Raw genomic sequence first — 23,296 nt, forward strand, 5'->3', positions numbered from 1 at the left:
TATTACAAAGGTATTATTTATTTCAAATTTGGTTGTATGACTACCAAAATATCACCATCACTATTAAAACATATGATTAAAATTTACATTTGCTCTGTCATGAAATGACCTTAGCTGAAACTGTAGCATTTGAAATTAAAACTTTTCATATTTCTGACAAGTCAAAATTGTTAATATTTGAGTAGAACAAGGCAGACATGTAAAATTTGTGCTTCAAAGATTTCCTTTTAAACAATAACCACAGGAAAATATATCTATGGAAGATCAGCCAATCCATAAACATTTATTAAGTGCCTATGACACAAACAGGAAATATTTAAATATCTAAAAAGGAAATAATTAAAAGAGTGATGGTATTAGAATGCCTTCCTTCTCCTATTTATCCTGTATATATAGCTTGTTTGTACATCCCATTAGATTGTGCCTTGAGGGCAGGCACTATCTTATCTCTTTTTGTATCCCTATTGCTTAGCACAGCATCTGGCGCTTAAATGTTTATTGACTATTAACTGACTAGAATTAGAAAGGAGTCAGAAAAAGCTGTTCTGCTGAAGGTGGGATTTTAACTGGGACTTAAAAGAAGCCAGGGAAGGCAGGAGGTAGAGATGAGGATGGAGAACATTCCAGGTATGGGGAACATACCCAGAGAAAATATCAAGAGTCAAGAAGTGAAGTATCCTATTTATAGAACAGTAGGGAAGTCAGTATCACTGGACAGAAGATATCTGAAAGGCAGTTAATGATATGAGATTGGAGATCAGCAGAAGTTGGAGCAGGATGGGTAGATCTGAGAATCAGCAGCACAGAGATGGTAATTAAATCCATGGGAGATCACGAAGTAAAGTAATATAGATGGAGAAGAGAAGAGGACCCAGGACAGAACACTGAGGGACACCTGTGGTTAAGAGGGTATCAAGTGGATGAGGATTCAGAAAAAGAGATTGATATAAGATGAGAACCAGGAGAGACTAGTGTCCCAAAAACAGGAACTGAGTACCAAGGAGAAGAATGATCAACAGTGTTAAAAGCTGCAAAGAGGTAAAAATGAATTGGGATTAAAAAAGAGATCACTGGTGACATTGGAGAGAACATTTTCAGTGGTATAATGAGGCCAGAAGCTGGATTATAAGAGGCAGTGAAGAGAAAATGGAGGTACTTATTGGAGACCATCTTTACAAGGAATTTAGCTAAATAAATAATAAAGGACAGAAGAGATATAGAAAAATTAATGAGTATGGAAGAATAAAGCGAGTTCTTCAAGGATAGGGGAGACATGGGAATGTTTGCAGACAACAGAAGGAGTCAGCAGACAAGGAGAAATCAAAGATAATTGAAGGAGAAGAAATGGAATAGGACTGTTTATGCAGGTAGAGGAGTTAGTCTTGGTAAAGAATAAGGTCACTTCTTCATGTGAGACAGAACTAAAGGAAGAGTTAGTGGCAGAAGGCACATAATGATACACGATGAAGAGGAGAGCAATGGGAGTTCACTGATAAGAGCTTCAACTTTTTCTGTAAAACATGAAGCAAGATTCTCAACTGAGAGAGTGGGGGTAAGGGAAGTCATGTGAGATTAGAGGAGAGATGGATAAATTTGGAAGTGCCATTGTGGAGAATGGGATAGTAAAAAGGGAGGTATAGTGCGATTGCCTAGAGGTAGTGAAGGCCCAGTTGAGGTTGTATACCATAAATTTGTAGTGGACCCAGTCAGAATGGTTGAATGATTTTCTCCACCTTCATTCAGCACATATGTAGGAGAAAAGGCAGTTGTGGGAGTGATCCAAGGTTGAGGAATGGCAGGGCACAATCAGGAAAATCCTAAGGGGAGCTAGGGACTTAAAAGTTGAACTAGTTCACCAAGGGGTCAAGCTGGGGAAAAGAGGAGAGAATGGCTAGCACAGACGAAATGGCCTGGGAGAGAACTGTGGGGATATGATTAGAGGTCATCGTGTGGATGTTTTATAAGGAAAGGCAGAAGTACAGATGGAAAGTAAGTAGATCAGATGAGAGGACTTCATAATTCTTGAACATGGTGGTGGGTAATGGCAAGACCAATAAGAGTATGACAATCTTTATGTATAGCTGAGGATGGCTGAAAGAGTAGTTCATGAGAAATAAGGCTGAAGACTGGTTTGGGTGTTTGTGTGAGAGTCAGTATGTATACTGAAGTCCCTTAGTATGAGGGCAGGAATTGGGGAGGAGAGAGAAAAACAGATACCAAACTCAACAACTAAGGAAGAAGAATGGTCTAGAGGACTGCTTAAATGAAGGTAAACTGCTCATATGCCTCAATAAATACCTGAAATTCCTACCAAACTAAATAATGATCAAAAAATCCAGTAAGAAACTACAGTATGCAAATTCTACCTCAGAACTACAGAAAAAAAACAGCCGGGAAGCCCATGGGCAATAGGAAAGCAAGGCCATCAGCAGTGCAAACACCAATAGGCAGAGAAGTCAGCAAACTCTCAACTAGTACAGAGATGGACTCAGAGGTCCCTGGCACTCTGTTCTGAAATGCCACAGAGGGCCCTGAGGGTCCAAAGGGACCCAGGTGAGACCAAGCAATGCGGATCATACTCCCAAGTGGAACTGGGGACTGAACCTGGCTTTGGCATAAATCTCCAATTCAGGAACTAAGACTATAAAGTTGTGGAAGTCAAAAAAGGCATGAGTTGGGACAGCTAGGAGGCACAGTGAATAGAGCACCAGCCCTGGAGTCAGGAAGACCTGAGTTCAAATCCGGCCTCAGACACTTCACACACACACACACACACACACACACACACACACACACACACACACACATACACATACACACACACACACACACCTAGCAGTGTGACCTTGGGCAAGTCACTTAATCCCAAATGCCCTCCAAAAAAGGCCAAAAAAAATTTTTTTTAAAGGCATGAACAAATATAGAAATTTTTTTACAAATCCTAAAAGGAGAGTAACTCCATAACAACTATAAGCAGAGACTCACAGGAAAAATGGATTTTCCACTAGTACTTCAGGAATATGTAAAATTAAACAAGAGATTAAAAAATGAAATAAAAGCTTAAGGAAGGAATCAGAAGAATAGTTTAAGAGTTTGTAAACCTTACCAAAGAAATGGACTCCCTGGAAACTAAAACAGACCAAACAAATCAATAATTCCATGCCACAAGAAATATTAGAACAAAGTCAAAAGATTTGAAGAAAAGAAAAGAAAAAAATAAGACATCATATCAAAAACTAATAACCTAGGGAAAAAAAATCAAGGAGAAATAATCTGAGAATCACTGAAGTACCTGAAAAGCATGATGAAAAAAAAAAGGCCTAGACTCTGTATTTCAAGAAATCATAAATGAAAAACTTTCCAACTGTAAAAAATTAAAAGAGCAAACTAAAGCTAGAAATAATCTGATTACTTCTGAAAGGAAATACAAAAGTCTCAGGAAAGTCACAGACAAAATAATACCAAGCTCTCACATCAAGAAAAAATACTGTCAGCTTAAAAAGAATGAGTTCAAATACCAAGGAACTACAGTCCAGACTTGACAGCTCTTACTATAAACGAGAGATCTTGGAATACAATGTTCCAAAAGATAGCTAACAATCAAGAATAAATTAACCAGGGGCGGCCAGGTAGCACAGCAAGTAAGAGCACCGGCTCCAGTGTTGAGAAGACCTGGAGATCGAATCCCGGGCTCAGACACTCAGCACCACACCCAGAAATAACTGTAACCTTAAGCAAGTTACTTAACCCTGATTGCTTAAAAAAAAAAAAAAGAAGAATTAATTAACCAGCAAAACTGTGTATAAGCCTATAGGTAAAAAAGTAGACCCTTAATGGAAGAGACTTTTAATCCTTTCTGATGAAAAGACCACAGTCAACTAGCTATTTTGAAATACAAAGACAAAAGTCTGCAGAAAATTAGAAAGGCAAATTTATTTGAGCTCTATGTAGGTGGATAGTGCTAACATTCTAATAACAGGAGATAAAAAAACAAATAATCCTTGGGAAACTAATGTCTTTAAAGGGTTTAAGAGGTCCTAGTGGTAGATAAGCTGTATTTTAAGGAGCAAGAGAAGGGAGAATAAAAGGAGCAATAAATTTATGGAGAAAGGAAGAAATGGGGAAGTAGAACATCTCATAATTGGGTTGTGTGAGCATATACAAATATGGAAAGAGAGTGGACATCAGACGAACCTCATTGATGTGAAAAAACAAAGGAGGATTGGACACACATACAGATAGTTTGGAGTAAAAATATATTAATCTTAAAAGAGAAACAAGCGAGAACTGGGGGTGTGGATTTTTAGAGGAAGAATAATACTGGTGAAGGAACAGGCACAAGAAAAACATCATCCTCGTCCTCAAGGGCGATTAAAAGAGAGAAAAGAAAAAAAAACTAGAAACTTCTGCTTTAAACTGCTTCTTAGACAACTAAGGAATGGCTCAACAAACTGTGATATATAAACATAATGGAATATTATTGTGCTGAAAGAAATGACGAAAGAGATTTCACAGAATACTAGGTAGTGTAAACTGAACCAGGGTGAAATGAGCAGAATCAAGAGAACAATTTATATAAAGAAAACAACTTTGTAAAGAAAAACAACTTGATGGGCAGCTAGGTGACGCAGTGAGTAAAGCACCGGCCCTGGACTCTGGAGGACCCGAGTTCAGTTCCAGCCTCAGACACTTAACACCCACACACACACACAAAAATAAAACTAGCCATGTAACTTTGGGCAAGTTACTTAACCCCAATTGCACTTCAAAAGGAAAAAAAAAAACACAACTTGAAAGATCTGAAAATTCTGATCAATGCAATGACCAACCATGTCTACATAGGACCTATCATTAGGTGTATTACCCAGGTAGTTTCATTTTGCTTGAGTGTTAATTTGTTACATGAAGCTTTTTCCCTTCCTCTTGCTTTTTAACTGCAGTTAATTAAAATGGGAAGAGTAGATTTGCAATGATATTCCCCCTGCAACACACCACCAAAAAGGCCACTGAAATATTAAAAGAAAAAAAAAAACACAAGAAAGAAGAAATTTCAGAAAAAAACACAGAACAGTTTTGAAAGTAATATGTGGAATCTATTGTTTACTTCTTTAAGTAAGTGATATGAAATGGAAATCCAATGCTTCATATACAAACCTCTTTGTGTTTAATTCTGTTTATGTAAATGTTCTTTTTTTGGTGTTTAAGTTCAAATTAAAAAAAAATAAAATTACTTTAAAAAAAAAAAAGAGAAATTCATACCTTTACTTCATCAGCTCGTCTGAACCTCTTGAGCTGCCTCAATCTCATGTATTCAGATTTTACACGCTTCCGCCAACAAACTGGTCCCTTCTCGGATTTCTTTCCAGTCTGGCCCATGATTATCCTGAAAGCAATGGTTTCATACTAAAATAACTAATCTACATAATCTAAACCTGATCAGTTACATTCAATTCAACACTATTTCAATTCTGAGTAAATAAAAACAATAAAGGAAAAAGTATTATGCTAAAGTCTGTCATATGCAGAAATATACCCATCCTGTACAACATTTACATTTTCAGGGAAAAAAAAAGCATTTCATAACAAGGACAAACCATAAAATGCATCTTTAAATAAACTCTGCATTTACAAAGGCTCTAACATCTCTAAATAATCATTTTACTAAAAACATGAATGATAATAAAGAAGTCAAATGTATAGTGCCATAAGCTAGCTTTGACCATTTTTTAAAACCCCCTTTAATACATATAAAATATCTGGTTACTGAAATGGAAATAGGAAATAAAATGATAATAATCTTTAAAAAGATCAATCAAAAATTAAATAAAACAGGAAGACCACACACAACAAAAACTGGAAAATAAAGTTTAATATACATAACGTCTAAAAATTATAGTAAGAATTCATTATAGAGTTCTTACCTTTTTTCCACTTAACATTACCTAATAAACTCCTCTTTTCTTTACCTTTACCAAATGCCCAAGACTATTTGCTCAGATGAAAGAACAGTACATGTTACATCACCTTGCTTGGATGAAGGAACAGTACATGTTACATCACCTAACAGCAATTTCCATCAAGATCCATTTTAATCACTTTTTTAGCACAATTCCAAATTGCTTTCCAACATATTCAGATCAAGTCACAGCTCCAATAGCAGTGGATTAGCAACCCTGTCTTTCCAAAATGGTTTCCACATACAATAATCCCCTTATTTTAGGGCTCTTTACCTTTTTCTTTGTGCCACAGATCCCTTTGGCAATATTTGTCATCTTTGCCAAGTGTAAGGTAAAACCTCACAGTTATTTTGCTTTGCATTCTCTTAATAATGATTTGGTGCAAGCTTTTATGTGACTGCTCTTTGAAACTGTTTTGAGAATTGTTTGTTCTTATCCTTTAACCACTCTTTCCACAGAGGAATGGTTTTTAGTCATATATATTTTTGTTAACTTCCCATATCAGTCAATCAATAAGCACTTATTAATGGATTGCACTACATACAAGACACTGCACTAACGCCTGAGGATATAAAGAAACAGTCACTGCCCTCAAAGAGCTTACATTCTAACCAGGGAGTCAACATATACAAATCAGAACATACAAGATAAATACAAGGAGGGTGGGTATATACTTAGATGGGATGGCTACAGAAGCTGGGGGACCAGGAAAAGAAGAAAATACTTAAATAGAATCCTAAAGGAAGCCAAGGATTTTAAGAGTTGGAGGTTCAAGGGAAGAGCCCTTACACACAGAGAAGGAGATGGAGGATGTGAAAAACAAGTAGATTAGTATAACAATCACAGAGAGGGTGTAGAGGTAAGGGAGTAGAACATAAAAAGACTGGGAAAGTAGAAAAGGTCAGATTGTGAAGAGCTTAAAATGCCAAACAAAGGACTTTACATTTGCTCTTAGAGACTTAGAGGTAGACTAGAGAGCCATTGGAACCTTTAGGAAAATCACTTTGGCAACTAAGTGGAGGATGGATTAGAGTAGTAAGTGATTTGACTCAACACGACCAATTTTAAGTCTAGAAATGAGGTGATGAGGGCCTGAATTAGGATGGTAGTTTCGTGGAGATGTTATACAGAAAGAAATGACAAGATATGGCAAGAGATTAGATTTATAAGAGACAAGTTGAAAATGATACTAAGGTTTACAAACATGGGTGATTGGTAAAATGATGATACCCCTGAAAGAAATTGGCAACTTCAGAGGGGGGGGGTCAGGGAGAACAAGCAGATTATTTTCTGATTACATAGAGTAGTAGAGAAAAATAATATTATAACATTTATGTTCTGTTTTTTAATTTTAATTTTTTAATTTTATTTAACATCTATTCAGTCATCATTTGAAGTTGGTCATAGTATTGAGGTTTCAAAAGATGGAGAGCATATGTAAAGCAAGTGAACAGAATGTCAAATTTGGAATTTAAATCCTGTCTCTGAATATTTACTAGCTGTGTGACTTGGTGCAAGGCACTTAAACTCTCGGAGCCTCAACTTCCTCATCAGTAAAATGGGGACAATAATATAGTGACTCCCAGGGTTGTTTTAAGGCTCAAATAAGATAATTTATATCAAGAGTTTTGCAAACCTTAAAAGTGCATTATAATTGTAGTGCAGTTTATCTTTTAATTTTGTTTTGTTGGAATGAAGTAATACTCTAACTAAACATGACACTTTGATTTACAAATCCTTTTGGGATGAAACACTTTTTTTTTTAATGGTCCTTGTCACAGAAGAGGCTCAAAGAGGCTCTTCAGCTTTGGGGTCAGTTTGCTTGCTGTTGAAAAAGAGAAGGCCATGATGATTTAGTTATGTTCCTGTAAATTAGTATTTTTAATTGTGGGATCAAGCAAGAAGCAGCTTGGGTGATTCTGCTAAAAAGAATAGTCATGGAGACTTGGGAGAACCCCTAGAGAAAAAAGGAAGCAGTACTTATGAGGTACTTCATACTCTGAAATATGCTTCCATGTCTACTTGCCTGCACCTCTGAGAAGTAAAGATGCAAAGTCATTAGGCTTCATATAATTTCCTCCAGTCTAGGAATCATCTAAGATCAATACAAATGATGGGTAATTGGAAAGAGACAGTAGGCAGCATGTACTGCACAAGTCAAATCACCACCACTTTGACTACCATCTCCCTTCGGATCCCGATAGGAACAGTTCAGTACCCTGAACCCAAGCTTTGGAAATAGCAGTGTCTTCTAAACCACTAGACCTGTTTCAGCCCAGCCCCCCAAGCCATCACTGATGGGAGAAATTAATGTGGAGAGGGGGCCCACCTTCTTCATCACCACCAGCAGTAACTGTTTACCAACTGCCATCATCAGGCAAATAGGCACAAGGAGTCCTGTAAGTGTCAGTAGCCTTTCTTCCTCACCCTATTCACTACCAGTCCACCATTCTTACTTCCATACCAGCCCTCATAGACATCACCCAGGGAAGAAAACATATGCTGAAAGAAAGGTGCGCAGAACTTTATTCGTATCTCTGCAAGTTTGCTTGCTCACATTCTCATAAAATGAACCAAGCATAGTGGATAATCAGAGCATTATCTAAAATCAGTAATGATTCAACTTTGACATTTTTGTCCTGAAAATATTTTGCAATAGTTGAGTTGAAATAACTTGAAAACTAGTCTTCAAAAAACAGCCAGTCACCCAAGCTTTCTGGTTTGATCATCAAAGAGCTAGAAGTATTCAATGGTTGGGGTCTCTAAGAGAGCTAGAATTTTGAGACAGATAGAACAGAACTGGTTTTTATTTAAAATCCCCTTCTGCGTTACTTCCCAATAAAAATATTAGGTAACCCTTTAAATTCAAGGTGAGGCTTTTTCTTTCTTAGAAATAAGCTCTAGAAGGCCTTCTTTTCTAGCACAAGCTTGTTTTGTTGACATTAAAAAAAATCTTTTGACCAGTGCATCCACTTTCTTCGATTATTTTCTCCAAAACATTAACTGCTGCATCCTCATCAGTACTAGACACCTCTCCAGAAATTTTTAAATTATGCAAGAGAACTCAACTTTTAAAGCAATCCAATTAACCAACCAATGCTTATAGTAAAAGTTTCTTCATTATTCACTTCACTTCCATTTTCTATTACTGCCTTAAATAAGTATGAAGTTTTTGTCTCAATGACTACTCTGCAAAACAAAATGCATTTTTTTATTACAATCTTCAATCTATAGTTAAAGGATGCTCCATTTCTGTCACTTACCTCTTCAATTTCTTGTAGCTTTTTGCAAACCACTAAAAGTTGATGCGACTTTTTCTTTTTATTTTCTTTCACCTGCATGTTTTATAATATTCTGTGCCATAGATCCAGGCATTCCAACATCTCGTTCTATCTTAGGGGTGCTATGATCATGTCATACTATTCATTTACATCATTTTTATTCTATTAACAAACCCCTTCTTTTTTGTGCTGACAGTGTTTCTATCTTTGTTTTCCATCTTCCATTTTGTTAAGGGCTTTTAAAAAAAAATTAACATGACTGTTGGCAATATAATACACAGCTGCACATCACATCCACACAAAAGACAATATATAAATGCAGATTGGTCATGGAGTGACATGTCAAAATTCTTTACTAGCTCTCTCACTAGAAATAAAGAACCTATAGTTCTTGTTTTTTCCTAGCTTTTCCTCATTTTTTGGTACTTTCAGCAGTGTAGGAAGCTTCTGGTATGGAAACCTCCTAAAACAAGTCTTGGATTATCACTGGACATCAGGGCAGAGGGAAGCATTGGGAATTTTGATAAAGTTTGGAAACTCATTTGTAATCTATAGTCTTAGAGATAGTTTGGTGTAGAGAGATGAGAGGTTATAAGCCACTACATGTCAGAAGCAAAATTTGAACCTTGATCTAACTGACTAGAAGGCTGGGCCCCCAATCCATTATATATACCAACCTGTATGGGGCCTCTCTGGGTTGCATTAAGTGAATTTTGACTCATTAAAATACAATCTGGCATTTATTTATAATTTGACTAAATTAAATTTCACATTATTCTAACTTACATTAATTTTGACCTAGCTATGCACTAGGAATGTAGGTGATCAAAGAAAAAGGAAAAGGATCCATACGTATAAAATATTTACAATAACCCTCTTTTTAATAGCACAGAACAAAAAAACTACAATAATCCTTTTTTTTTCTAATAGCAAAGTACTGAAAACTAAAGGGTACCCATCAGTTAAATAATGACTGAACCCCAAGGTATATAAATGTAATAAAATACATGATACTCTGTTAGTAAAACATAACAAGACTTGTATAAACTGATAGAAAGCTAAGTAAGCAGAACAAGGAAAACAGTAAATATACATATACATAACAACAACACTATGAAAATAAATAAATTGGAAGCCTTAAGAACTCTGATCAACACAATGGCCAACCATGATTCCAGAAGACTGGGGATAATGCAGGCTTATCAACCTCCTGACAGAGAGGTAATGAACTTAGGATGCAGAATGAGATATTTTTTTGGATTTGGACAATGTGGAAAATTCTTTTGTTTGATTATCTAAATTTTTTATGCATATGATTTTGTTTTTATCTTTCCAATGGGAGGGAGAGAATGTTTAAACTATCTGTTAATTTTAATTCCTTTATTCATTAAAAAAAACTTTCTCAAAAGGTAGGGTAAAAGTTAATAATTTTTTAGTATAACATAATATATAGTAAATAATATAATATGACAATAATTTTTAAAAATATGTTCAGGGTTCTGCTTCAGAGTTAATGTTTAAGTTCACTTTACTTCATTTGTACAATAAAACATACAAACATCAGTAATGAAATTCAACATAAAAAGCAAATTAGGAAACCTCGTCACATAAAAACAAGGATAGAAATTGTTGACAAAAAGTTAAAATTAAAACTCAGAGAAAAGATTAAAAGAATATACAAAGAGAGCTGCCAGGCACCTGGACATATGTAATGGATAGTGAGCCCAGCCTTCCAATCAGATCAAGGTTCAAATTCTGCCTCTGACAGATAGTAGTTAGGTTACAAGGGTTAAATCACTTATAAACTCATCCCTCCTCCCAAAAATGTCCCTAAGACTATAAATTACAGGTGAATTTCCAAAATGAATTATTGGAGGGGGGTTTCCACACTAGAAGCTGCCTATTCTAATGAAGGTACAATAAAATGAAATGAGATTAGGAATATAACAAGAAAAAGCTACACACCACAAGTTTCATTTGAGTTTAAACACATATTATCAAAACAAGCAACTGTCAATTAAATTTTGATCTGTTTGTGACATTTCTTACCAGAAAGGATAAAAATGGCTACCCCTTTTCTTTTTCAAATTACATTTAGAATAATATATTTCATTTTGTGCAAGCTGGTAAAAAGCAAAAATATGTTCTATAAAAATTAGAAGACAGTTTCTCTAATGGATATATGAGGAATTAGTCAACTAAAGGTATAAAAACATTCACCTACACCTGTAGCTAGAAATGGAAACTAAAGGACAAGGAAAATGGAGAAAGACAAAGAAAAAAAGTCCCAGTCTCTTGCCTTAACTACTTCCTACTGCCTATTGGACAGATCTAAAATAGGTATCTCAAACTCAACATGTCCAAAAGAAACTAATTAATCTTTTTCCTTAAACCCTCCTGTCTTCCTACTTTTCCTATTCCTGTTGACTATAATCCTTCCAGTCACAGCCTGGCTGATGAATCTTGTAGTAATTCCCAATGCTTCCCTCTGCCCTGATAGCCAATGATAATCCAAGTCTTGTCAATTCCATTTCTCCAACATCACTTGTCTCTGTCCCCTTTTCTCCACTCAACAGTCACCACTCTAGTTTCTGGGTTCAAATCCTCAATCACCTTCTAGTGGTGCTGTGGGATGCTGAGCAAGTCACTGTGGTTCTAGCCTAATTTTCCTTATCTGTAAAAAGGAGATAGTAGTACTAGCACTTATCCCATAGGGCTGCTATAAAAACACCGTAATAAGGAAAAGAGAGAATATGTGTAAAGCACTTTCCAAATCTTTATGCACTACATGAATATTAGCTACTATACTCTGGTCAAGTGCTTACAACTTCTGACAGTGATGGCCCAGAATATAATGGTCTCTTCTCTGCATGGTAGATGACCCTAGACTTTGAGATTAACACTATTCCGAATTTGGCTATGCTTTTCTTTAGAATAAAACTAGGGTATCCTCTACTATTAAGGGCCATAGCCCACCAGATAGTATTGTCTAAGATCAAGGTACATATCTCTCTCTTCAAGCACAGGCCTCAGAACTTAGCATCACTGGTCTTTCTATATTCCCTCTATCACTGCCAGACAATATTACTAAAGGAATAATCTAGGAAGATAACTGAAAATACTTCTTTATAGAGATAGTAAAGTCCACCTCCAAGATATTCCATATGTATTAAACTTGATATCTTCAGATATACAATTCTAGGATGGACAGAATGGATAAAAATAATCCTAAAGGCAAACAATTTGTCCATTTTTTTCCTATCCTTTCACTGATATTTTTCACCCCTTCGATTCCCTGGTCTCTGAATGCTGTCCCTAGTAGACCCAGACCTCACAATGGAAACAAGCGACTCTTCATTGTCCTGGAGTCAAATGCAAAAAAGGGTTGGACCTACATGAAAGTCTGGCTTAAACAAATACCTAGTTCACTTAATATTAATTTCAAAAAAATCCCAGCTAGGGATGTAGGAAGGAGAACCATCTGCTTGATGTGTGTTTCATATTATATTCCAACTTTAGACTTTAAGAAAGAAATGATATGAGAAAAGTACATCCCCCAGAAGAGATATACTAACCTACTGAGGTCAGCACCCCAGGGAAAATAGAAAAGAATGGGTGTATATGGAAGGGAACTCCACTACCATCTTTGTATCTGTGATCAGCTAAAGAAAAGAAGGCTATGTTCTTGAAACCACTGCTCCAGGATCCATGGTTCAAATGGATTTACTTTTGTGTTCTATGTTACTGTCACACTATGAAGCTATACAGTTGGCAAAGAAAATTTGCATGCCCAGCTGTCTTAAAGGAAAGCCAGTCTGTTGAGGGGTGGAGTACAATAGTTTGAAAAAAACTGATTTTCCGGACAGAGGCTCCCTTGTGACAGGCTGTGTCTGTTGTGGATGCCCCTTCTGCCTGGTACTTCCTTCCTCCCTCCTGTCTCTGCCCCTTTTCTGGAAAACCACATAGCTAGAATATTCTATGCTTGGAACCTTATAAGCTATGAAATTCTAGCTTCCCAATGCATTGGCACCTCCCTGCTCATGCTCATAAGTAGGAAACCAATCACTAAAACCTAATTAAGACAATGTGCTTTCCTTAAAAAAAAAAAACCTCTGACTTTCTTCCTCATTCCTTAATGACCCTGTTTTCTGAGACCATTCAGGTATCCTACACCAAACAAGGAGGATCCACAAGAGCATAAAATGAATATTAGCTAGGTTAAAAAAGCTCCTCCAAATTCCTCCTAAGTTATAAATGTATCCTATCTTTCTGGAGAATAAATTGCATTCTTGTTTCTCAGGAGACTATGATGCCAGTATGTCTTACCCTTGCCTCTTTTTCCAAGTGTTTCAAGTTAGACCACAAGGCCTTCCCTTTTGTGAGTTAAGATATTCCAAATAGCAATTAAAAAATAATAGTAGCATTACTGTACAATGTGTTTTCTGTGTAAAAAATCTCTAAGTCCAATAAAGGAAGTGTAATAGATTAACACATCAACTGACTTGAGATTTTTTAAGTATAGATAATAGATGAAATGGCAAGTGGTGGAGGATGAATACAAAATCATGGCATGGTCTCATAATACAGCCAGGAGAGCTAAAGTTTAGAATGAGCTGAGCTTGGCAAGGGATATATATTAAGAACAAAATGGAGAGGGGAATATCAGTTATATTGCGGGGGAAAGGGATCAAACGGATAAAACTACTGATCGAAGTGGACAAGATACTGAAAACAGAAGACAGTGAGAAGGCAAAGTGGTCCAATTCTTATGTGTGTATGTTTTCTCTAACAAGAAGAAAATGATCTTGTGATTGGAAAGGACAAAATAAGAATAACTAACAGGAAGCTGAAGGTCAAGATAAATAAGTGTAGAAGCAAAAAGGACAAATACTACCCTTGTGGAGTCCCTAAGAAACAATATCTTCCTATGGTCCTGAAAAGAATCTGACAAATCTAACTACTGAAAATATAGATGATATTTCTAAGACTAAGAACGGGAAAGATGCCACAGGACTAAAGATGGCAAAGGTCACGATTTTCAAAAAAGGGCAGAAAACGGATTCTATATACTACAGGTCAAAGAACTTGATTTTTATTCCTGGAAAAACTCTGGACTACATTATTATTATGAGATGTTTCATGAACATCTAAAAAAGGAGCATTTCTTGAATGAAATAAAGTAATTAGGCTGATTTAACTCTGTAACAGTTTAAAATTTGAGCATTTCTTAAACCCTTCTGTTAAACCTTGTAAATTTCAATAATAAAAGTCTTCTCATTATCAATTGAAGCTTACTATTTATTAAAAGGAAAAAAGTTTCACTGAAGTAGAATTACTATCAACAGTAGCAGGTAGTCCCTTGTTTATCTCTGTATAGCTAAAATCTGTTACTCATACCAATAGTCAATAAACCTTTATTAAGTGCCTGCTACGCACCAGTCAGTTTTCTAAGTACTAAGGATAAAAACGTGAAAAAAGACAGTCCCTGCCTTCAAGGAACTTAAAATATAAGGAAAGAAGACAATACACCAAAGGAAGCTGAATGAAGTGGGGAAGAGAAGGTACAAGAGATATAGTTGAGAAGTCAGTGAAAGAAGTCCGAAAGTAGTGAGAAATGAGACGTCTAAGCCGAGCTCTCTCCTTAAATGGAGGTTTGCAGTTCATAGCCCCATGTCCCACTCCTCCAATTAGAGAGGTAGTGAGGGGATAGAGACCCAAGGATAATGAGATCCTATAGGATGATGAGAAGGAGGATGGTGGAGAAGCCAGTCAGAGAAGTCCCAAAGTAGTGCACCCAGGTAAGAAATAAGGATACAGTAAAACCCACACAGATGCAAAGCTCTTGCACTGCACAACCCTCCTCACATTTACATAGTGTCTTAATTAAGGCAGGCTGTACCATATTATTATCATTTTATAACAATTCAGGAAGCTAAGTAATCTGGCCACAGTCCTTGCTATTAAAGACTGAAACAAAGCAAGAGCAGTGGACTGAATTCTTTCTGGGCCTGGAGTCAGGAATACCTGAGTTCAAATCCAGAATCAGAAACTTGTAGCCATGGGATCCCGGGAAAGCTATTTAACTTCTCTTTGCCTGTTTCCTCAACTGTAAAATGGGAATAATAACAACACCTACCTCTCACAGGGTTGTTTTAAGTACCAAAATAGATTATTTGTAAAGTACTTATCAGCACAATTCCCAAACAATAACAAAAGGGCAAGGCAATCTGGATTTCACCTCAAGTTTCACCAATTTACCTTAAAATAAGAACTCCAAGACAATTACAAAAAACAAAAAGGGTTTCGGTTTTGTTTTCAAAACACCATTCAGAGGAAGGAGGGAAAGCTGGGATCAGCTGTCCCACCCAGCAAGTTGATATGTTAACAAATGAGAGCAAAAGCAGAACTATCCAACTCCTATTTTGCTTCTGCCCTCTCTAATACCAAGAGTGGTTTTAAAATTGGAAAGGGTAAAGCACTCATAAATGAGAGGGAACTGAAGAAATGGAGGTGTGGTAATAGAGTTGGTAGATGGTGATGGAAAACAAAAAGAAAAGAAAGGCAGACTTGAACATAAGTCTTCCTGCTTCTAAGACCAGTTCTCTTATCCACCATGTCATCCTGCTTCTCAAACTCACAACTTTAAAAACTACAAGGGAATAAAAGGTCAGTTTCATTTACAATCCTCTTTTTCTGTTCTTTGTTTACTGAAATGTTCACATGTTGATAGTTGTCAAATTAACAAAAACACAATTAAAAAATTTTACATTGCAACTGAAGGCCAAGACAGGACAGATGAAGATACAGTAAGAAAGTATCTAGTTATTTTAAATGAGTTCACATGAAGCAAATTCAATTCCAGAGCCCTGAAAGTACTTGCAAAGTATCTGCAGCTTTGAACACAGAAATACTTTCTGCAATTTTTGAGACCTCATACAGAATAGAAAAGATACCATAAGACTAAAGACAGTCAGACTGTCCCAATTTTTAAAAAAAGAGGGAGGAGAGAAAAATGTGATACATTTTGTAAACACAGTCCAGTGAGTTTGACATCAGGCTCCATCTTTGGTCTTGCCCTTTTCAACATCTTTAACATTGAATTAGAATGAAAACATTAAAAGCATGCTCAACAAACCTGTGTGTAACATGAACAGATAGTTAATACACTGACTGACAAAATTAAAGATGATAAAGATCTTGATAGCAAGCATGGGTCAAAACTTAAAAGACAAAATTAATAAAGGCAGAAGTAAAATCCTGCACTTAGATTCAAAGGTACCTAACCTTGACAAATAAGAACTTCTTTTAACCCGTTTCCTACTTTGGAAAATGAAGAGATTTGCCATGTAAAAGAGGGATTAAATTTATTCTAAATAATTCCACAGGACAAAAAGTCATTTTTTAAAAAGAGGATTTCAACTTAATATGATGAAGAATTTGCTAACAATTAAACAAGTTAAAAAATGGAACGAGTTCCTTTATTAAATAGTGAGTTTCTCACTACACAAAGTATTCAAGAAAAGGTTGTCAGTGATATTGTATAGCAGGAGCTCTTAACCTGAGTTCTCTGAACTTGGATTTCTTTATATAAGTTATTTCAATATAACTGGTTTTCTTCGTAATCCTATGTATTTTATTTTATGTATTTAAAACATGAGAAGGAGTCTATCAGCTTCACCAGACTGCCAAAGGGGTCTGTGACACACACACAAAGAATAGAGCATAGCAGGCTGAAACTCAAGTCTGAATCCTGCCTAAGACACTTGCTAGCTGGGGATGCTTCTGTTTTGTCATCTAAATTGGGGAGCACTGACCTCCCAGAGTTGTGGTGAGGATCAAATGAGATATACATCAAGTATTTTACAAATGTGAGACAGCTAAATAAAACAGCACAACAACTTCTCTGGTTTCCTAGTCCAAATTCTAGGATCTTAACACTATCCAGAAGACAAATCAATCTCTCAAGCTAATTTGCAGTCCTTTCACAGCCCCAAGCCACCATAAGACTGCAAAGGATAGTAGACAGAGTACTGAACTTGAAGGCAAGAAGATCTTTGCTAAAATCTTATCTTAGAAACCTACTAGCTGGGTGACTGAGCAAGTAATTCCCTTCTGGGTATAGGTCTTGGATTCCTTATCTGCAGAAAAAGGGAATTGGATACTAGAACCCCAAAGGTCACCTTTCAGTTCTCAATTCATGATCCTATAAATGATATTAAAAAACACTTTATACCTTTGATCAAACAAATACATAAATAAATCTTTAAGGAGAAACAAAGACGAATATAAATTTAAATATACAATTTGAATTTAGTCTAAGGAATTCATAAGCCATTCTCTCTCATATTCTTACTAGGATAAATTTATTAAATGAAATACTTTGTGCATCAAATTTAACTGATAAGTAAATAACATTTAATATTTTACTTAGCTTTATTCTCATGATTTTAACTATATCTATAGAAAAGTATGGTATGGTGGGCAAAGAGATGACCTGGGGCCTGGAAGACCAGGTTCACCTCTGACATGTACTGACTACATGGTACCTGATATATCCCATGATGATCATCTACATGATACCTGATGGTATCTTGTTAACTCTTTAAGATTAAGTTGTAGGAAAAAAAATGTCAAAAACTACATTAGTAGAATAACATTCCTTATCAGGAATGCCTTAAAGAGAAGAAATCACAGGTCTAGGTCTTCTTATATTTTATAACTGAAAACTTTGATCAATTCATCATAAATATTTTTTACTTTAAAATGTGTTTTATTAGGGGCAGCTAGGTGGCAGTGAATAGAGCACTCACAGCCCAGAGTCAGGAGCATCTGAGTTCAAATCCGGCCTCAGGCACTTCACACAAAACTAGCCATGTGACCTTGGGCAAGACACTTAATCCCAATTGCCCTACCTTCTCCCCTCCAAAAAAAAATAAAATAAAATGTGTTTTCTTTATCAATGATACTGGATTTCATTATATTTTCAATCTCTTTATTCCTTGGAATTTGTCTAGAAAGTTATGTGCTATTAAACAAGATTCTTTTGATAAGTCAGGAACATGTTACTGTGCTCAATTATAATTTAATACCAAAGGACGGGGTGGCCAGGTAGCACAGCGAGTAAGAGCACTGGCTCCAGTGTTGAGAAGACCTGGAGATCGAATCCCGGGCACCCACCCAGAAACACCTGGCCGTGCGTGTAACCTTGAGCAAGTTACTTAACCCCAATTGCTTAGGGGCGGCCAGGTGGCTCAGCGAGTAAGAGCACCAGCTCCAGTGTCGGGATGACCTGGATCAAAAAAAAAAAAAATCCGGGCTCAGATACTCAGCACCACACCCAGAAAATAACTGGCCGTGTAACCTTGAACAAGTTATTTAACCCCGATTGCTTAAAAAAAAAAAAATACCAAAGGACTACAAATTTGCCCATTTCACCATGACATATCTAAAATTAAAGGCCATTTAACCATTGGATAAATAAGGACAAAATAAACAGGCTATGTTCTAGCTTTCCAAATCATTCTGAGGAAAATTAGGGAGGGTGAATTTGGAGAGCACAGAATCCCAATAGGCTAAAAACTGCTTGAGGAAAACAACTAATTCATTTATGCTACTGTGTTCCCAGCACCTCACAGCAGAGTAGGCCCATAATGAGTATTTGTTAAATTTGAATCACTGACACTCACCTCTGAACAGGAATCAGAAGACTCTGATTCCAGTCCCAGCTCGGTTACTGACGTGCTGTGGGACCTTGGCAGTCACTTCACCTCTCTGGGTCTCAATTTCCTCATCTGTAAAACAAGGAGTTTGGATTAGATGGTCTTTAAGGTCCCTCCAAGCTCTCGTGTTCTACCATTCTGACATAAGCTGCCTTGTCAGTAATCACTTCTGCCCTGTCACTACAGGGTTCCACGGCCACATAATGGTAAAATACAAAAACAGCCTGAGCTCAAGTCCTGACACCACCAGAAATTCTTACCTATGGGATCTAGGCAAGCTATTTAATCTCTCAGAACATCAGTTTTCCAATGTGCAAAATAGAAACAGTAATACACAACCAATAGCTACATATAAGGACCAGAGTCAACAAATCTAAAGCATATTTTAAACCATAAAGCATCATCTTTACATAAGACACATTTTTGTCTTTTACCTGTAGCAATCCTAGGTCCCCTGCTACATCTACATTTCATCAGGTTCACTCCCTTGAAAAATTCACGTATTCTTATGGTTTTAACTATTACCTGTACACAAATGATTCCTAAATTTCTGAGCGTCTCTTATTTTTAGAAGTCTACAAAGTATATTCATCTAAAGGAAACCTTTATGATGAGGATGATGAAATTTCTTAACTATATCCCACAAATCAACATCTGTCTGTATTCAACCCTAATCTCATTTTTCACTGGACCCATCTATTCTTCTAAATTCTCTCATTTTGACCCACTCCCTTCCTTTCTATTTCCAAAGACACCACCATAGTTCAGGTTTTCATCATGTCACAACCATATCCCACTAGAGTTAGTCTCTCGCCACACTGGTCTATTCCAACGCTAATAGATCCTCTCCCTACTTACAAATATTCAAGCAGTATTTTCGTATGCCCTGCTCTAGAATTTTTGGTGGCATCTACACTGTTCCTTACTCTCTAATCCTCCCCCCCACCATGCCCTGGCACTGCCTCAAGGCAGATGTGGTTTGGGACCCCTTGTACTTAAAGGAAATATAAAATCACAGGTGCTCAGTGCATTCATGGGGCAAGGTAGTAGCAAAATCATGCTGTAAGTCAAGAAAAACTGATTGGTGACACAGGAAACCCCTTGGAACTAAAAGGATTCAGTGGTAGTAATGTCTGAAGAAGAAAACAAAATGAGTAGTTAGGATTGTCAGTCATGAAGCTGAATGAACATAATAAATTAGCAATGTCTAAAAAGGAGCCTGAGTCAGAACTTGAGCAGCAAGTCTGAGAAAGACCAATAGAATGTTGAGAGAGGCCAAGTAAATTATAATTTGCTGCACTAGATAACAGAACTTTTTAATCCTGGCCCTAGCTGAACACCGCCTTTTAGATTCTCCTGAATTCCCATACAATCCACAAGGCAGTGGATAACTAACACCCTAACTGGCTATCATATTAAATCTAACATTTCCTAGCCCTCCACCACTTTCTCCCCTCCCAGGATTTTATCCTTCAAACCCATTTCATTATTAACCAATAAAACCCCTATGATATTATTTCTTACACATCTCATTTGCTCCCCCTTTTTAGCCTTTTCTCATATCATTCCTACCACCAGAAATATTGCTGCTGTTGTTGTTCGATCATTTCAGTCACATCCAACTCTTCGTGACCCCATTTCGGGCTTTCTGAAATAGTTTGCCATTTCCTTCTCCTGTTCGTTTTTCAGACAAGGAAACTGAGGCAAACATAGTGAAGTGACTTGCTTAAGGTCACACAACTAGTAAGTGTCTGAGGCTGCATTTGAACTCAGAAAGATGAGTATTCTTGACTCCAGGCCTAGCACTCTCTCTTTTGTGCCACCTCTCCCTCCAATCTAGTCTAGTATCCAGTATATCTATGTTTAATACTTCCACAGTTCAGCTCAAAACTCACTTCTTCAAAAACCCCAACAATATTAATTCCAAGCAATGATAAGTGCTTCCCTTACTTCACATTCCTTCCACCTACATCTCTCTGAACTTATTAAATATTGTTTTGTAACTGTTCTCTAGTGTTTTTAAAATAATTATGAACTTAATTTTAAACAACACCAATTAAACTTGTATTTACAAACTAAATTTTAAAAGCCTTTAAATACATATAGCTCTCACATCTTACCACCTACTGATTCTGTCTTCTATTGATTATCTATTCAACACTTTATTTTTATCCATTCATTTTCTTTTTATATAGTAATGATCAATATGTTCATTCTTTCTTTACATTTTTTCCATATCTTCCCATATATTTCATTCATTCACTGACTCACAAATATTAATAAATGCCAGCTATGAAAGGTGCAATGCTAGGATCTGGAGTACAAGTCTTTGCCCCAAGAAGCTTATACTTGCTCCACCAGGAGAACATAATATATATACATATAATACAACAATTCAAATGTATGTCTCCCCCAGACAAGTATCCCAAGTTCAAGGTACTCTGTGAGTCTTTTTCTGATGAAAGCCATAGCTCATGAATCTCCACTAACATATTTACATTTATTAGTCAACTAGAGGACACAATGCAAAGTTCAGGGCAAATGAAATGATATAATAAAAAAGTAGCAAGAAGATGGTGGAATAAAGTAGGAAATTACCTGGCCTTCCCATATTCCCCCACAAACAATTTAAAATAAACCTTGTCTATAAAATGAACTTTAGAGTGGCAGAAATTAATTAGAAATCAGAGTAAAGCAACTATCTAGCCTAAGACAACTTGGGAAGTCATTAGCAAAGACCTGATATCCTACGGTGATCGTCCAGTTTTACTGAAGTGTAGATACCTTCTGGCAGATACCACTGAATTAACAAACCTGAGGGACAGTTTAGGGGTCAGGTTTAAATAGGAGAAGACTGCAGGGCCCCCCAGTGGTTTTGGATACAGGGCCCAGGTGTGCTGACCAGATGTGGTCCCAAGCTCTGGCTATGGGAGAAGAGTTGGAGCAAGTACAGGCTGGAGAGTGTGGTAGAAGAAGGGGCAGGGCCCTGCTGGATATGGTTACTCCCACACAGGTGAGCTGAGTCCCAGGTTTTGGTTCCATAGCAGAGGGGTAAGCTGCTGACTGCAGGAAATAAAAGTAAGGGCATTTGTGCATGACAGCATGGCTAGGGGCCCTGGTCACTGCTCAGAGGTGGAGAAAAATACCAGAGGTCAGGCCCCAGGAGAGAAATTAGAAAGCAACAGCATGAAAAACCTCAACCTTGAGATCTTATTTCCCACACCTTGGGACCAGAGCTCAAATTTAACACAAAGTTAATAGCCAAGAAAAAAGCTGCTAAAAAAAATAAGTAAGCAAAAGAGAAAAAACCCAACTATAGATAGCTACTATGGTGATAGAGAAGATCTGGTTTCAAGAAGACAGTGAAGTCAAAACAACTACTTCTACTTCAAAGAAAAATGTAAAATGGTCACAAGCCAAAAAAGAGTTTTTAGAAGAGCTTAAAAAGGACTTTTAAAAATCAAATAAGAGGGGGTGAAGCCAAGATGGCGGTGTAGAAGCAGGAAAACTCTGTATTCCCCCTCCATAACCACCTCAAATACCTATAAAAAAAATGAATCTAAACAAACTTTAGGGCTACAGAACCCACAAAAACGACAGAAACAAACCTCCATCTGAAGACAACCTGGCAGGCTGACCAGAAGGGTCCATCACAGCCCACTGGGAGCTCAGCCTAGTCCCACATGAGTCCTCGGTTTTGGCCTCAGGGTGGCCAGGACCAGCCCTGGCTGGAGGGACTTCAGGAGAGTGAATCACCAGCAGTTGTGGTGGTTTCCAGAATTATCAATCCACAAACACTAAGGACAGTGTGGAAGGTGTAATAGCAAACAAAGTAGAATTTTTTGCTGTTTTTCTGTGTCTCAATCTCACAAGCCTCTGCACTGAGCCAATCAGACATGTACAAGTGGGCTCTGACCAATCAGATACGTACATGTGAGCTGTAGCCAACCAGATGCTAAGTAGAACTGTATATAAAAAGAGCTAGTGTTGAGAAAGCAGGCATTAAGGGAGCCAGTGTTGACAGAGTGAGAGTGTTCAGAGCAAGAAGCAGCTTAAGTGGGACTGAAAGAGACCTCTGATGGCAGAGACTTGTGAAGGGAGCCTCTGAACTTTGAAAGTGAATAGAACTATGGGGCAGAGACCTGCCCAAGGAAAGGGAGGCTTAGCTTGAACCCCTTTTGAGAACTGTTAAAGTAAACTGAGCTGTTAATACAGAACCTCTGGACTTTGGAGGTGAATTGAGATGACAATGCTAGTGGTGCATGTCCTTATTGTTGTTGCCCTGTTAAGCTTTGTTTTCCCAGAGGCAGAAGCTGTGGGCAGGAGCCCCTGGAGCCTG

At 37.1% G+C, this 23,296-nt stretch overlaps 1 protein-coding gene across 8 annotated transcripts in view; it reads right to left on the bottom strand.

The window, feature by feature from the left end:
• The window catches only part of LOC138156466 (histone-lysine N-methyltransferase EZH2), a 108,795-nt gene that overhangs the window by 52,289 nt on the left and 33,210 nt on the right, over window positions 1-23,296 (bottom strand). For all 8 annotated transcript variants that reach the window (XM_069081930.1, XM_069081938.1, XM_069081961.1 and 5 more), the window contains exons 2-3: window positions 18,925-19,029; window positions 5,260-5,383 (exon numbers count right to left, since the gene is read on the bottom strand). In XM_069081930.1, coding sequence (XP_068938031.1) covers window positions 5,260-5,376 — 117 coding nt within the window. In that variant the 5' untranslated portion in view covers window positions 5,377-5,383; window positions 18,925-19,029. The remainder of the gene's footprint in view (window positions 1-5,259; window positions 5,384-18,924; window positions 19,030-23,296) is intronic.

Source organism: Petaurus breviceps, unplaced genomic scaffold, assembly GCF_028583685.1.
Source record: "Petaurus breviceps papuanus isolate PSGF00001 unplaced genomic scaffold, PetGlider_PUasm1.0 110, whole genome shotgun sequence".
NCBI classification, from domain to species: Eukaryota; Metazoa; Chordata; class Mammalia; order Diprotodontia; family Petauridae; genus Petaurus; species Petaurus breviceps.